The following is a 16,036-nucleotide window of genomic DNA, read 5'->3' as shown; positions in this document are numbered from 1 at the left end:
GATGTATCAGTATTTCCTGAATGTTTACTTCTGCAGTTGCTGTTTTTCCCACTCATCTTTGTCATAAAAACTGCAGCAACCTTTACTTCTGAGTAGTCTAGAAGCATTCTACTGTACACATACAAGGATACTGTTGCAAATTAATACTTTTTTATGTGAATTGTCCTTTTCTCAGGACAGTTCAAATTCTGCTCTATTTCACATAAAGGACAAACAATTACATTTTTGTAAATATATCTTTAATTTGTTTCATGATATCTGGTATCTTTTTTCAAAACCGATTCACTGAAGGTTTTAGAAGTTGAGAGAGCTACAGAGCATCGCTGCAGATTGAGATTACCTGGACTTCAGTGACTAGAAAGGATAAGACTGCAGCTCTTTAACCAAGGTATGTGGACAAGTAATGGGATAAGAGAAATACTTGATGTAATGGAACAGAAAAATTGCCTCGCTCTGTTCTTGGGAGCAGACTAAGCCTATTTCACGATAGGACTCCTCTTCTTGATCACATGCTCCATGTCGGCATGTTCAGATGTGTCTAGTTCGATGTCGTACTTGGCCAGGATCTTCATGATGGGCCTGATCTTCAGCCACCACTGTGTCTTAGGGATGCGGTGCCTGCAACAGACAGAGGAGGGAGATTATTCACGACTGAACGTGTAACCAGGACAGTACATTATATGGGAAACATGTCTTACTCAAAATCTGTGTCTCCTTTCAAGTCAGCAAGTGGTTGGAAGGTGAGCGCCCTCTTCCTCATGCCCAGAACACAGGCAGAGTCCGGTGTATTGGCGAAGATACGACCTAATGCACGCAGGAAGTGAAACAATACAGTTAACATACCATGTAATCATCATTACTATCAACAACCAAAAAACATGTTATTAATTCTTGTAGGCAGTGGTGGAGGAAGTATTTAGATCCTTGATTGAAAAGAGTGTTTCACCCCCCAAATTATCATTTGTATATTCATTACTCACCCTGTGTTACGTTGAATTCATGAGGAAAACTTCAGCTAATGAAGAATCCAAAAACTGAGAAAACGCTTGAGGAACTGAAGTCAAAGGGGTCCGCCTTTAACAGCAAAACTATGACAAACATCCATCCAACTCTCACACACCTCGTATAATCCAAGTCTCATTATTCAGTCATATGCTCAGCACTTCCCAAACAGACGGCCCTTTCCAACAGAGAATTGAACTGAAATTACTATCACTATTTAAAACTGAAGTGGAAGTAAAACTTCTTAGAACTTGCTCTCCTCAAAGCCAGACTCCATTGACCAAAATAGTAGTTTTACCTCACTGAACATGGGAGCTGCTGGTCTACCTCTGCCTCAGTCTGCGAGTTTGCTTGTGTTACTTAAGTGAATTCAAACTAAGTCCTTAAAACACCAAAGGTACACAGTAATACAAACAAACTAAACAACAGACGGCAGTGCTAGACCAGCAGCTCCCATGATCAGTGAGGTAAAATTAAATTTTTTGTCAATAGAGTCTGACTTTGAAGAGTGCATAGATCTGTTTCACTTTCAGTTCAGTTTTAAATCGTAAGATTCTAATGAAAATGCATGTGTTTGAGAAGTACTGAGCATACGACTGGATAAATGAGATTTGGATTATACTGAACACACGAGTAATGTGAGTTTGTAAAGGGATGTTTTGATGTAGTTTTGCTGTTCTTAAACGTATACTACTAGGACTCATCAAGAATTTTCTCTGCTTTTGGATTCTTTTTTTTTATCACTTTGGTTTTTATTTAAAATTTTTCCTTTACAAAGTTGTAACAACTAAATGAATACAAGTAAACACACAAACAAATATAAACGTATGGGAGTCACTTCCAAAACAATCTGTCCATATTCCACTGTCTTTTGTTCAATCAAGTCTTTTGTTTTGTCGCTGTTCATCCATAAATTTTGTCCATCTCATCCATTTCTCTTCAAACTGAGCTTCCTGTAGTGTCAAGCGGTGTATCATTTTTTCCATTGTGTAGATTCCCTCAACCAGTTGAGTCCATTGGTCTTGTGTAGGGATATCTTCCCTTCCCCATTTTTTTGTGATAGCTTTTTTAGCTGCTGTTAGTAATATTTTTACCAGGTATCTGTCCCTTGTTCTTATATTTTCGTCACATAAGTTACACAGATACAATACTATACCAGACATTGGAATCTTATATCCAAATATTTTCAACAGTGTATCGTGTAGCATTTTCCAAAACCGTCTGATTTTATCACATTTCCAGAAAATATGCGAGAGATCCGCATTCATTACTCCACAGTCTCTCCAACAGGGTACATCTTTGTTCAACTGTTTACTCTTGACTTTGGGTGAAATAAAAAATCGAATCAGATTTTTCCAGGAGAACTCCTCCAGATCCGTGAACTAGTGGATGTGTGGTGAATTTTCCACATGTTTAGCCACTCTTCATCTGTGATTTTTATCTGAAATTCTGATTCCCATCTTTCTTTTATGTATTTAGTTGAGTGTTTATTTAATATCAATTTTTTATATAACCCGGACACAATTCTAACTTTGGTTTCTTTGTATGTGCTGATTATGAGTTGGATCACACCATTCACTTCTCCGGAGGGGTCCATCCTGATCTCTTTCGTGAAGTAATCCCTAAGTTGTAGATATCTATAGAATTCATGTTTATCTAAATCGTATTTTTCTTTTATATTTTGGAAACTCTCCAGCTGTCCATTCTTCATTAGCACACACCATGCTGTGATTCCCTTGGTTGTCCACCGCCTAAACCCTTTATCATATCTAGCAGGTTTGAATTTGCTATCATATGCCACCCACTTTAATAGATTGGCATCTTTCTGGATCTTATATTTTTTTATTATGTTGAACCATAATTTTAGTGTGAACGTTGTAATTGGGTTTACTTGGTCTTTCATCACCTTGTATATGTCTTCATCTCCTGCTTTTGGATTCTTAATTCACCATGGAGGCTAAGTTTTCTTCACAAGTTCATTGTAACACAGGGTGAGTAACTGATATACAAATAACCATTTGGAGATACAAAGTATTCCTTTAAGTAAAAGTAGCAATACCATATTGTAAAAGTGCTTCATTACACGCAAAAGTCCAGTAATTAAAATCAAGTTGAAGTAAAAGTACAAACGTATTAACAGTTTTGCATCATGTTTTTTTATATTTTGATATATATCATTGTGTATCGTATGTATTTATTTTTACACGTACTCAGGTCTTCACTGAAAATGAGATCCCAACGTCAGAGGGACTTACCGGATAAATAAATGTTTTGCAAAATAATATACGCTAGTATCAAAACTAAAAGTATTCATTATGCCCCCCGTGCTGTGAGTGTTATATGACTACACATTACGTAACTGGATTATGATTATTTATGCATTAATGTGTATGTGGCATTTTACTACTAAATTTTAACTATTTCATCAACTGTAGTTTGATACAACAATACACCATATTTTATAAGACGATCGTATAATTTGTGCAAAGTAACCAAGTTTTTTAATAATTTAATTAAATAGTTTATTTATAGATTTTATAGTTTATGTAGAATAAGCATATTCATTTGTTCATAACTGCTACTGACTAGTTTACAAAAAATAAAAACATAAGAGAGAATAAACCATGACAGAGATGGGTTTCCTTTTTGAGGACATATATAGTAAATGGCACAATTTTTAATTTACGTGCATTCTTTCTTTTTTCTTTTATCATTCCTCTTCAAACACAAGCATATTTCTGGTACACTGAATCACTTGCAAGGGCCTGCTTTCTCTATGGGCCCCCCACCCCATGTACAGTAAATGTACTTAGTAACTGCTTGTTGGTATTATAAATTCTCAAAATGTGCAACAGAAACATTTGATTTCAGGCTCACATACCATGCCTATAACACTCCTTGAGTTTCTCAGTCAGCCACAGAACAGTCTTTGCACCCATCTTTGTGCCGAAGTTTCTGTCGAAGGGTGTTGGAGTGCCACCCTGCAGTCAATAAAGAACAGATCATCATCAATCAGATTGTAATTTAGGCATTTGGGGACGAAACTGTTCCAAGTAGATTGGGCGCTTCAAAGCATGAACAGACCTGCTGCATGTGTCCGAGAACGTTCTTACGGCAGTCGAAGACTCCTTTGCCTTCCTCTGAGTACAGGTTGAAGATGAAGTCAGTGGTGTAGTTGGCATTAGAGTTCTCATTCCTAACGTTGAATGAAAGTGACACATTATTGTGCTGTTATCTGGAAAGATACAATCTATACATTTCACACCTGCATTGAAACCTACCTGAGAATCAAACCTCTCTTCACTGTTGTCTTCATCTTCTCCACGAGATGACTTACGTTCACCTGAAGTCCACAGACACAAATGTCACTGTCTGTAGCTGCAGAGACTCTTTAATGTGAAACCTGGATCAACAGATGCTGTGATCAGCTCACCTGCAGGTCTTTAATGGCAAATTTTTCCTCATAGATGTAGGCGGCATCAGCTCCAGCAGCCAGACCAGCCATGGTGGCCAAGTAGCCGCAGTATCCTCCCATAGTCTCAACGATGAACACACGGCGCTTGGTCCCTGCCGCAGACTGCTTGATTCTGTCACAGGTCTGCAGAAAAGAAACACAGGAGAAATTAATTTGGCTGTTTTGTTTGGTACATATTTGTGTTTATATGTTGTTGAGGCACTGACAGCGGTGATGGTGTTGAGGGCGGTGTCAGCACCAATGCTGAAGTCAGAGCCGGGGACGTTGTTGGAGACGGTGGCGGGGATAACCACCATGGGAATGCACATCTCCTCATATTTCTCTCTGGCCTGAACCAGCTCCAGACCTCCCACAAAGGCCTGCAGCGAGGGACAAGATGATTTGTTTCAGTGGTGTTCTGGTGAGGGAGAAATCAGCCAACACTGACATGACCTCTGGTTTTAAAGAGGAATTGCTGTCATGTCTTTTCACCTCAAATCCACCGATGATCACCAAAGCGTGGATGTTGAATTTGGCAATATTCTGGCTGATTTCCTCCAACAATTTACCTGGAAGAGTTCTTTGGGAGAAAAATTACACAGTGAGAAGTTGTAGTGTTAGGACGGAAATGGTACCACCTTAAAAAAAAAAAAAAAGGGACTAGCAACTCATGTTTTACCTCTTGGTACCCAGCATTGAGCCTCCTTTTCCAGTCCAGCCAGACACTGAGGTCCAGGTGATAGGCTCAACCTGAAATGAGAAAAAAATACTGAATATTTTATAAAACAAATTTTAAAACATGAACAACTGTTTGGAAACAGAGGCAAATAACTCAAGTTTTGTTTTACAGTGTATCAGCTGAGCTGTAACGTTAGCTAGCTCAGTGGTGCTAGGTGAGCTAGCAGTAGAAACATGCTTCCTTCTGCACGGTGATGCAGTTGACAGGTGTAGTTCATCCATCCATCCATCCATCCATGTTCAGTGGCTTATCTGAAGCCGGGTTGCAGGGGCAGCAGGCCGAGCAAAGCACCCCAGACGTCCCTCTCCCCAGCAATGCTTTCCAGCTCCTCCTGGGGGATCCTGAGGCGTTCCCAGGCCAGATGAGATATAATGTATAATCCCTCCAGCGTGTTCTGGGTCTGCCCCAGGGCCTCCCACCAGTTGGATGTGCCAAGAACACCTCTAACAGGAGGCGCTCAGGAAGCATCCTGATCAGATGCCCAAACCACCTCAACTGGCTGCTTTCAACATGAAGGAGCAGAGACTCCACTCCAAGCTCTCTCCATATGTCTGAGCTCCAGTCTGGTGTCGCAGATTGGACCATGGGTGTAGTTTATTAGAAAGAAAATAGGTCTGTACATTACCTACATTAACCGCGGGTCATGCTTTCTGGAAAGAGACATTGCTTTTGAGCTTTTCAAATGGATTTTTTTGGTGTTTTAAACACTACATCTAGTCCCATTATATTGGAGAGGAGTCAGATATCTTTATGGCTGATATCTCCAACACTCTGCAACTCACACCAAAACAATCTAGCTTGATAAATAACAGCACACATAAGAGTAAATATATGTATTTTTCACCAAATCATAACAAAAGGAGGTCTGGGCAAAGGGGGGAATATATATGTACCTGTCCATGAGCCAGACCGTCAAAGCCGTCATGGACAGCCAACATGGAGTGACCCTGGATGATGCCCATCCTGACCGCAGCACGGACGGCAGCGTTCATACCAGCGCAGGGAGCTCCAATGTTCATGATGGCCACATTGATGTTGCTCTGGTCAGTAAGAGAGAGAGAAGGAGATGACTGAAGAGTAAGTTATTGAGAAAAAAAAATAATGGTGTAAATGGTAAAATCTTGACTTTTAATTTATCTTTATTAACGGACGGTCCTTACCTTAGTGTCTGGGGGGTTGATGTGAGCCAGCAGCTTATATGTGTTCCAGTTGTTCTCAAAACTCCTGCACATCATAAATAAGGTTGAGTGCTGGTTGTTCAGAGCTATACACTCTTGTCTTTTCACTTGTTTCTGGTATTAATCGATTTCTGTGATAAGACTGATGGGTTTGTACTTTCTGTTTGTACTTTATCTTGTATATTTCCTCTGTTCATTGCATTGAGACTGTGCTAATATGAAGCCTGGAGTTTGACAACAAAATTATTATAGACTTTGACAGTATCTAATTATAGTCAATTAATAAATTGACCAAATTATAAAAAGTCAAATCTAACTAAAAAGATCATTTCATTTACCAGGTAATAATTCTGTTTCCTTCCCATGTTTTCAAATTATGAATTAATAATAACGCTTTAAAATGATGTATCAATAGGACTGCTCATTATGATTACACTCCGCTACATTTAAGAGGACAATACTCACTTTCCCCTGAGCTTGATGGCCTCATCAAATCTGCCCTCGGCCATGGCGGCAGTCACATCTTTGGTCTGTGGCAAAGTGAGTGACAGAGACAAAAATGAAGAAACCCCTTACTGTGATGTCAGGGCACACAAAATTCCAGAACACAAAGAGAAGCACAAGCAATAAAGTACAGTAAATATTTTGACGTACCACTTGCACACACTCCATGAGTGGCAGTCTGACTGCCTGGTTCCCGGACAAGCTGACCACACAGGCAGGAGTATCTGGAGTGGCCTCCAGCAGCGCCATCACCGCCTCCACACCCATCCTGCTGCCCTGGACACGCACACACACACAGTCAGATCATCAGGTGTCTGTGTATGAGGTGCTGACTGGCCTTTATCTGTTGGTGTTTTATTGAGACACTTACCAAGATTCTGTCGAAGGCGGACGGTGTTCCTCCTCTCTGTACGTGTCCGAGGATAGTGGTGCGAGTATCAAAGCCAAGCCTGTCAGTCACCAGCTGGTGAAAAATGAGTCCACCTGTTAGCGGCATGTTGTCTGCACAACTCAAAATAACACTTTACCACACTGACATTAGAAAGAAGAACTTGCCTTCTTGATCTGGTCAGATGTAATCGGTTTGCCATCTCTGGACATCGCACCCTCAGCCACAATGATCACATTCAGACGACATCCTCGGGCTCTTTGCTAAAAACAAAAACAAAAAGAGGGAATAAAAATATATGTGTGCAATCTGACTGACACATGTTTATGTTTACACATGATGAGGGAATCTCCATCTGCAAATAAAGACACACATACATCTGTCAGCCTCCTGCACAGGTGGTTCTCCCAGTCATCATCTGGTGGCATCTCTGGAATGAACACCCAGTCTGCACCGCAGGCAAGAGCTGTCACCAGGGCCAGGTACCTGCAGCCAGACACAAACACAAGATAAACCCATGTACCAACAACATCTGTACCAGGGGCGGAGCAAGACACTCAGGACTCAGCTCAAACCTACAGTAAGGGTGTCTGGGACATGCTACCCTGGAGCGATGTTTTCCTTCCCATTTTCAGCTGCTGTACGCACCATTTTTCAATCCATTTGAGAAAACAGAATGCCTAAAAATCTGTACATCCTTTGGGGATGACATGAAAGTTGCAATTGAAACATCCTGAAGAGCTTTCATTGTATTTTACGTCTAATTGTTCTCCACCTGTCTTCATTATTCTGACACTATAACACAACTATGCTCTTCAGCACTGGTGCCAACTCTCTGTATGTATAAAAGGTGCTCCGAGTGTAGCCAGCTTCAAATCTAACTCATCAGCTGTTCTCCTTTTGTTAACCGATTTATGTTCTTTTAGCTGATCTAATGCACTCTTCCCTTTTAATCTTTTATTCCTGAGCTCTTTTAGTGGTTTTATTAGTATCTGTATTCTACTGTGACTCTTTTATCTGCTCACTTGTTGAGCACTTTGAATTGCTGATGTGTATGAATTGTGCTATTTAAATAAACTTGCCTAGGAATTTCGTGTGAAGGAGGTTACTAATCTTGAAATGTAATTTTGTTTCACTATGCTGGAGTGTAAATGTTAAGCTGACAAGTCAGTTAGATCTATGCCATAATCATCTGGGCTGCTCTAATTACAAATTAAGGATCAACAATCCAAACTGAATGTGGTCTTTAATAGGCCAGCAGAAGAACATTTACTCTAATATGTGAGATTTCTTTAGGGAACAGCACAGTAGGATAAACAACAGGGGCATAAATTATTATCTGTATGACACAAAGTTGAAGGTATAAACCTGAAAGATTCATGGCTTTTGAGAAAATATACGTCAGGCATAAGTAAACATTATTTTGAGGGCATCTTGCATCCTTATGTTGATATACTGTGTGAACCCTATTGAAACAACTTGTTGAGGTATGAAATTCAGTTTTTTTTTGCCCTTAGTTTCAATAGTCAACAATAAAGATGTGACAAGAAATGAGGGGAAAGACAAATAGAATGCAATGACTCTCTAAACAGGGACATTATAAGTACAATATTACCATCTTAAACCACTTGGATTCCTTGAATGAGGCAATTGTTAAAAATATCTGTGATGGTTTTACTGTTCATAATGTTATTTTTTACCCTGAACTAAACACAAAACAGCAATTTGTTTATGTGATGCATGTTGAGATAAAAACACAAGGTACTGACCCACAGTGTCTGCCCATCACCTCCAGGATAAATGTCCTCTGGTGGCTGTGGATGAACAGACAGCATTTTTTACAAATACAAAAAAAAGTAGAGTTGTTAAGAATATTTTGTATAAGAAAGTGAATCTGTGAATAAATCCGTGACTGAGTAAATAAAACTAATCTTGTCCGTCACTGTGTGCATGGAGGGAGCGCTACAGTGATATCTGACCTCTGTGCAGTTGTGGTGATGGCATCCACCACCTCAATGATGCGGTGCAGGGCAGAGTCAGTGCCAATGGTCATGTCAGTGCCACAGAAGTCGTTGTCAATGGAGCCCACCATGCCCACGATGTTCAGGTGGGAAGATTTCTTGGCTTCTGCTTCTGTGATCTTACCTGCAGAAATTTTTTAAGAACAACAATAGTAACATTGATATAATACCATATATGATACCATTTTTTAGTGATGGATGAGGAAACAGAGAGCGCAGGCTGAGATTTTGACACAACTGAGGGAATACAGCTGCAGGATTTTACAGTTTCCCTCAACATTTGTCTCTTTACCAGCTTGGATGAGGTCACGCAGCAGTGCACTCCAGTCAGTCCTGAACTGGTTGGCTCCTGTCAGACTGCCGTCTCCTCCGATCACACACAGGTTGGTGATGCCCAGCTTCACTAGGTTACATGCTGCCTTCAGACGACCCTCTCTGGTGCGGAAATCCTTGCAGCGAGCGCTGCCGATGACAGTACCTCCCTGACATGTGAGAGGAGAAGATACAGTAACTGATACACAAACATCATATTCCTTTAAAGGATGAAGAATGTAATAATACAGTGAGTGCTGACATATAACCCCACAATATTTTCCACCACAAGTATCCAATATTTACCACTTGAAAATATTAGGAGGGATGTGCATTAGAGTGACTCATTAAGATGCCTTGGAGTCACACTGAGTGAGGCTGCATCCTGCTTTAAGTAAATAAAATAGACACTTTAGAAATGATATCCTTGAAATTTATCATGGCTCGTTCCCATGCCAAGCTCACTTTCACACACTTCATAAATCTTAGTTTCATCATTTCATCTTCACCTGCCAGGACTGAGATGATTGAAGGAAACGTGAAACAAGACCGAACCGTATGATTACATCTCCATCATCCTTCAGTTACAGGGGACAAGGTCATTTAATGTCATCACTCAAAATTCATGTTTCTCGTGTTATCAGCGCCTGTAATGAGGAAGATGTTGACTGCAAGTGGAGTAGATGTGTTAAAGGTTAAGGGATCAGTTTGCCCATATAACAAAATAAATAAATAAATCTTCTCATTAACCTCTGCGTCCAGCCAGGCCAAGGTCAATTTTATCTGTCCTTCAGATACTACTGACCACCTACTGACAAGGAGAGTTTGCATGCTGTGTTAGAGGTATGATTGTCAACACTGTTCTAGCTCTTAAGAGGGTGGTTTGACGGTACCGGAGGTATTGAAAAACAAATTTAAAAAGACATGGAATATCTGAATTATGCATCTAAATGCTTCTTTTTGATACTTCAGACTGTTTTGTGATAGTAAAATGGTGTCAAGGACTGAATGATAGTGTGGTTGGATCTCTATGATATAAAACCTGTGTTCCTCAAAAAAAAAAAAAAAAAAGAACAAAACTACATCTGCAAGGCTGGACAGCAGTATAGGTATGTGTCCAGGAAACACAAACAAATGCAGACACATCTGATTATTAAAAAATTATCAGTGGAACTTATTGGATCCTGAGTAAAATGGCAAGACTAGGACACAGAAGCTCTGGCTTGTGTTGGAGAGGTGATGTTACTTGTGGCACTCTCTCACACATGTTGTATACATGTCCCATGATAAACCTTCTGTGGTCTAAGATTATCACCTTTATTCAATGCAGTGATGACTTCCTCACTGTTTGCCTACTAGGCGTCCAGATCTTCTGGTGCAGAATACTACTTATCACTTGATGTAGCATTATGCTGCGACACCAGAGAACTAAAGGAGATATATCAGTGAAGGAATCTCGAAACTGATGGAGAGGCAAGATATCTACATTTAAATATGAGGGGTTTTTGTTACAGTAACGTGATGTCCTGAAGAGCTCCAGCCTTTCTAATTAAAGGTTCAGTGTGTAGGATTTAGGGGCAAGTATTCGCAGAAATGTTTTATATTATGTATTCATCAGTGTATAATCACCTGAAAAAAGGAAAGTGTTGGGTTTTTGTTACCTTAGAATGAGCTGTTTATATCTATGTAGGGAGTGGGACCTCTTCTATGGAGTCTGCTATATTGATCTACAGTAGCCCAGGACGGACAAATGAAACAGATAGGGCCATCACCGGTTTTGCATCGGCCACTGTAGTTCTCCTGTACACTTGGCACACAGGAGAAATTTTAGTTCTGCAAACTCATCCCCGGATGCCACTAATCCTACACACTAGATCTTAAAAACACACACACACACACATACAAAATGATCTGGGTACAAATCCACTGGCTGGCCGGGGCCCTTCTGTGTGGAGTTTGCATGTTCTCCCTGTGTCAGCATGGGTTTTCTAGGGGTTCTATTGCTCCCATAATCCAGAGACATGCAAGTTAGGTTAACTGGGGACTCTAAACTGCCCATAAGTGTGAATGTCAGTGTGAATGGTTGTCTGTCTCTATGTGTCAGCCCTGTGATAGTCTGGTGATCTGTCCAGGGTGTACCCCGCCTATATTTTGCTGTGATACATTTTACAGGTGTTGAATGTATGGTTTTCCTTTGAGAAAACAATTTAAAAAATGACATAAATAAAAAATAGAACACCACAAACGCTGCTCTCAGGGTGTTTACTCGGCTGCACATCACTCACCAGCTGCAGCATCATGGACACACTCTCCCATGTAGCCGGGCGAATGTTGTCTCCTCCGTCCACCAGACCCTGGTAGCCCTGCAGCAACATGTTAACACACACTGAGGTTGAACAAAGACACAGTTATGCCTGATGTACTGCTTTTTATCAGTGTCAGAAACAGCAGATATGTTCATACAAGGAATTGTTTTGATGTTTTGGTGCATGACGATAAAGTGCAAAGTTTCAGGATCCCTGTGCTGTCTTTATTTGCAGCATCATGACATGTCAGTGCATTGTAGACTGCATGTGTCCCGTACCTCATGAACAAAGTAGACTTTGGCTCCAGTGTAGAGACCGACTCTGACTGTGGCTCTCACAGCAGCATTCATACCTGAGACACAAATGACATATGATGACTGAGGTCAGATTTACTCACATTATAAGACAATGTCAACACTTCTTGTCAGATGTAATCTTAAGACCTAACTTTTTAGTGACTTGACCTGCACACTGGCCACAGATGAGACAAAAATAGTTTGTAGGACTATTTGTCTTGTGCACCATCTCTCCCTAGGATGTTCAGTACATTAAAGGCCACAGTGTGAGCTTGTGTTGTGGCCGCCTGGCATGTTGCAGCTCTTGTTTCACCAGACAGCAGCTGAGGATTGGGGGCGTTTCTCTTCTTCATACCAGAAAAAGGTCATCATCACTAAAATTAGCCTCAAAGACGTTAAAATAAGGCGACACTTGGGCAGATAACAGAAAGGGGTAGAGCAGGTTTGGAGAGACTGCACAGGAATATGACATGAAAATGAGTTACTGTTCAGTTAAACTTCAAGTAGAGCTGATGGAGTCATTTGTTATAGAAGCCTAATGCCTGTTTTTATGTTTAACAAAGGAAAACACAGCCTGTGTTAGGCATTAGATGATCAGTACATTTCATGTCACAGTTTTCCTGGCCAAAATAATTCCGCTCATGATATTATCCCGATAATCATCAAAATACAACTCTTAAAGCGGAACTTAAACACACTGGAATCACCGTTTCTTACATTTAGTTAAGAAACAAATAGACGGGGCACACGTCTTTTTTTTTTTTCAGGCTTTTCAACTATTTGAAATGGCATCATATCTTTCTTTTCATCAATGTGATATTCAGCTTATTGAGTTCACAAAAATAGACAGATGAAGGTTCATTATATAATCATGCTAAGCTTTCTCTGCCCACCCAACCCCAACCCTCAAAAATGAAATAAATTAAAAAATAAAATAAAATGTAAGAATAGTGAATTGGAAAAAGGGGAGTGAGAAAAAAAAAAAGAAATACATTTCAAAGTTACATGGTTTGATGAACTGTTTTGACAGTCGTGAAGTTGTGCCATATCACATTACAATATCATATCTTTTAATATAAAATATGCCAATGCTTGATTAAAATCTCGTGGCTTTTGAGGTTGGTGTGTGTGCAGCCTGCTTTCACAGTCTCTTTTATTGTTGGTTGCCCAGCAGGTTCTTTGGGTGCTGCTGGACATGATATCCATGATAATCCCAGTAATGGAAATTCACCACAACTAACTGTGATCCGTGATGAAATTAGATATCAGATCCCATGCCTGGCCTGTATAAATATCTTAATGATTTTCTTAATCTACTACACAATTGACTCTGTGCTTTGTCTGTCACATGTAAGGACATTTAAAACTTTGCTGGACCTTCATAAAACACACGTGGCGTCATGAATCCAAGACGTAATCTTTCTATCATCACAGCCAAACATCCATCACCCTGTGACAGCTGGCCTTCAACTGTGCCACTCTAACATCTTGGAAAATGTTGCTTGCCCTTTCTGTTCTCTGGCTCCTGAACTTACATCAGATGTCGTGCAGATCAGAGCATTAACATGATACTTTATTGGCTCAGAGGCCGCGGCTCCTGCAGCTGGTTGGGATTCAGTGTTGTGCTCAGTCTCATCAGCAGGGAAGATGCTGTCTGAGGGCTTTTACTGTCCTCTGACTCATTTAAAATTTTAGTACTTCAAAATAAAGCTGTGATGACATAATAGAGCCTCATCCTCTGCTTACCTTGGGCGTCTCCTCCTGACGTCAGCACAGCAATGGAGCGTCCCACCCCCATTGTTGTGGGGTCCGTGGTTGGGTGGAGATCCTTGGACATGTTTCCAGAGGATCCTGAGCAAACAGGTGGTCACAACGAAGGGGGAAAAAAGAGAAAGAACAGAGCTGCTCTTCTGTCACTCTCTGCTCCTCAGGGGAGCACGAGTGAAAGCACTGGCTTTATAGACTACTGTTCCCGAGCCCCCTCCCACTGACACCCTCCACCCTCCACCACTCACTCACAACTCTACTAAATATACATCAGGCCCAGTGACCACCTGCAGGAGACAGTTACAGACGGGGAAACACAACGACACATGGCTCTTATGTAGCAGGAAACAGTTTGAAGGCATTATAGTTTCAATTAATATGTACAAAGCAACAAAAATAATTAAATCTTAAACTTTTTGGTTTATTTTGACACTTCTACACATAAAATTAGCCCTGAGCAGAACAGCTCCTGCTCAGAAAGACTCATGAACTCAGACATGTCAATTAACAGATTAGTTGTTCAACACAAAATCAAGAAATTTTATAATCTTGTCATCACAGCTAGATTTAAAAGCCTTTCTTCCTGTTATGTCATTGTAAATTTTTTTTTTTTTTTTTAATAGTCCATTTCATAACATTCAATTAAACTCCTTGGAAACTAAATTAATTGTATTTGACTTTTAATAGCCTTATTAACATGTACTGTACTGTATGTATTATCAGTCTTCTCTCTCCACAGAATACTGTGTTGCATTGGACTGTGTAGTGGCAAGAATCTTGCTAGACAATGCGTATCACACTATGGAGGTTATGATTTAAAGGAGCTCTATGTGAAAATCAGGGTACATAAGTTGTCTGGACATGGTTTTCAACATGGAGGTGGCTGAGCTGGCAGCCAGCAGCTAATCCCATAAACAGCACTTAACAACAACAACAGTGCTGACAGAGCTAACAGTGTTAACCAGAGGGTGAGCACTACACTTACACAATGATGGCATCCCTATATCAGTGACACATGTGCACAGTCCAAAGCTGCGACGAAGAGCGAGCCAGTGGGATGCACACACACAGGGACTTTCATGCACCAACATGCACGTGTGGCCAGAACGTCCACCAAAACAAAAAACAGACAAGCTTGGATTACAACACACTGAGGGAGTGTGACTTCATGCTCTGCTCAGGACGCTGTTACTCCTCTATATCTTTACGTAACGAATTATTGTTTGCTGCTACATCAGTGCTCTGAATTTAGCAAACAAACCACACATTCTAAATCGGCAGTTGAAATGTACCTCTTTGTACATCCCCTTTTATATACATTAAACACATGCATTAAACTAGTGGGACAACACAGCTTCAGCCATAGTACGACGCCACTGGTGCGGTGTGGGGTTTCTTTTTAAGGGCACCTTGCACCTGCAGAGTGTGAACTGGAAGCTGGAGAGGTGCCACAGGGACTTAAACTGGCAACCCTCCAGTTCCCAATGCAAGTCTGCATGGACTGAACTACTGCCGCCCCAATATAATAATAATATTTTACAATATACTGCAATATTATAAGCAATGCGATACATTGCGATTTTAAAAGAGAAGGTAGTGGTGCATCCTTTATGACTCTGCCTGTTTCATAGGCCTGTGTTCTTTGTGATAATGCCTGAGTGGAAAAGTCAAATGACTGAAGATAGCTTACAGCACGAGTAGTTGGGAGTTTAAACCTGTAGCAAAATCAACCACTGCCACGAATCTTTGCATGTAAATTAATTAAAAATCATGTGTTTTTGAGAATTGATATAGTATCACAACACGTATCGCAATACTCATGTGCATTGGTGTTTTCTTTCACCCCTTGTGTTGCCAGACGCTGATGCACCTTGTCACATGTTTACTGAAACATGCTTAAATTCTACATCAGAGGGGTGTTCCAGGTAGGAGGTTCAACAAACTCTGAGTCTAACCCTGAACTCTGAGTTGATTTACCCTGAGATGGGAAACTCTGAGTTACCGGTTTCAGAACAGCTGATCTGAGTTAGTTCAGTCAACTCTGAGTATGTTCACTCTGAGTTAAGCCG

At 40.5% G+C, this 16,036-nt stretch overlaps 1 protein-coding gene across 1 annotated transcript; it reads right to left on the bottom strand.

Moving 5' to 3' along the window:
- Positions 1-217: 217 nt before the first annotated feature.
- Positions 218-14,151, bottom strand: pfkma (phosphofructokinase, muscle a). The gene is made up of 22 exons (XM_049581510.1): positions 13,947-14,151; positions 12,183-12,256; positions 11,884-11,961; positions 9,579-9,768; positions 9,245-9,410; positions 9,035-9,079; positions 7,643-7,751; positions 7,433-7,528; positions 7,248-7,340; positions 7,028-7,153; positions 6,839-6,903; positions 6,356-6,419; positions 6,089-6,235; positions 5,136-5,206; positions 4,949-5,036; positions 4,684-4,836; positions 4,436-4,600; positions 4,284-4,345; positions 4,087-4,198; positions 3,884-3,983; positions 699-804; positions 218-618 (listed from the first exon to the last, which is right to left on the bottom strand). Exons 1-22 carry the CDS (start codon positions 14,035-14,037, stop codon positions 477-479), a joined length of 2,343 nt encoding a protein of 780 aa, XP_049437467.1. The 5' UTR covers positions 14,038-14,151; the 3' UTR covers positions 218-476.
- Positions 14,152-16,036: the final 1,885 nt, after the last annotated feature.

The sequence above is a fragment of the Epinephelus fuscoguttatus genome, linkage group LG7 (assembly GCF_011397635.1).
Source record: "Epinephelus fuscoguttatus linkage group LG7, E.fuscoguttatus.final_Chr_v1".
Classification (NCBI taxonomy): Eukaryota; Metazoa; Chordata; class Actinopteri; order Perciformes; family Serranidae; genus Epinephelus; species Epinephelus fuscoguttatus.
The sequence above is the reverse complement of the archived record's forward strand: the minus strand, read 5'-3'. Positions and strand labels throughout refer to the sequence as shown.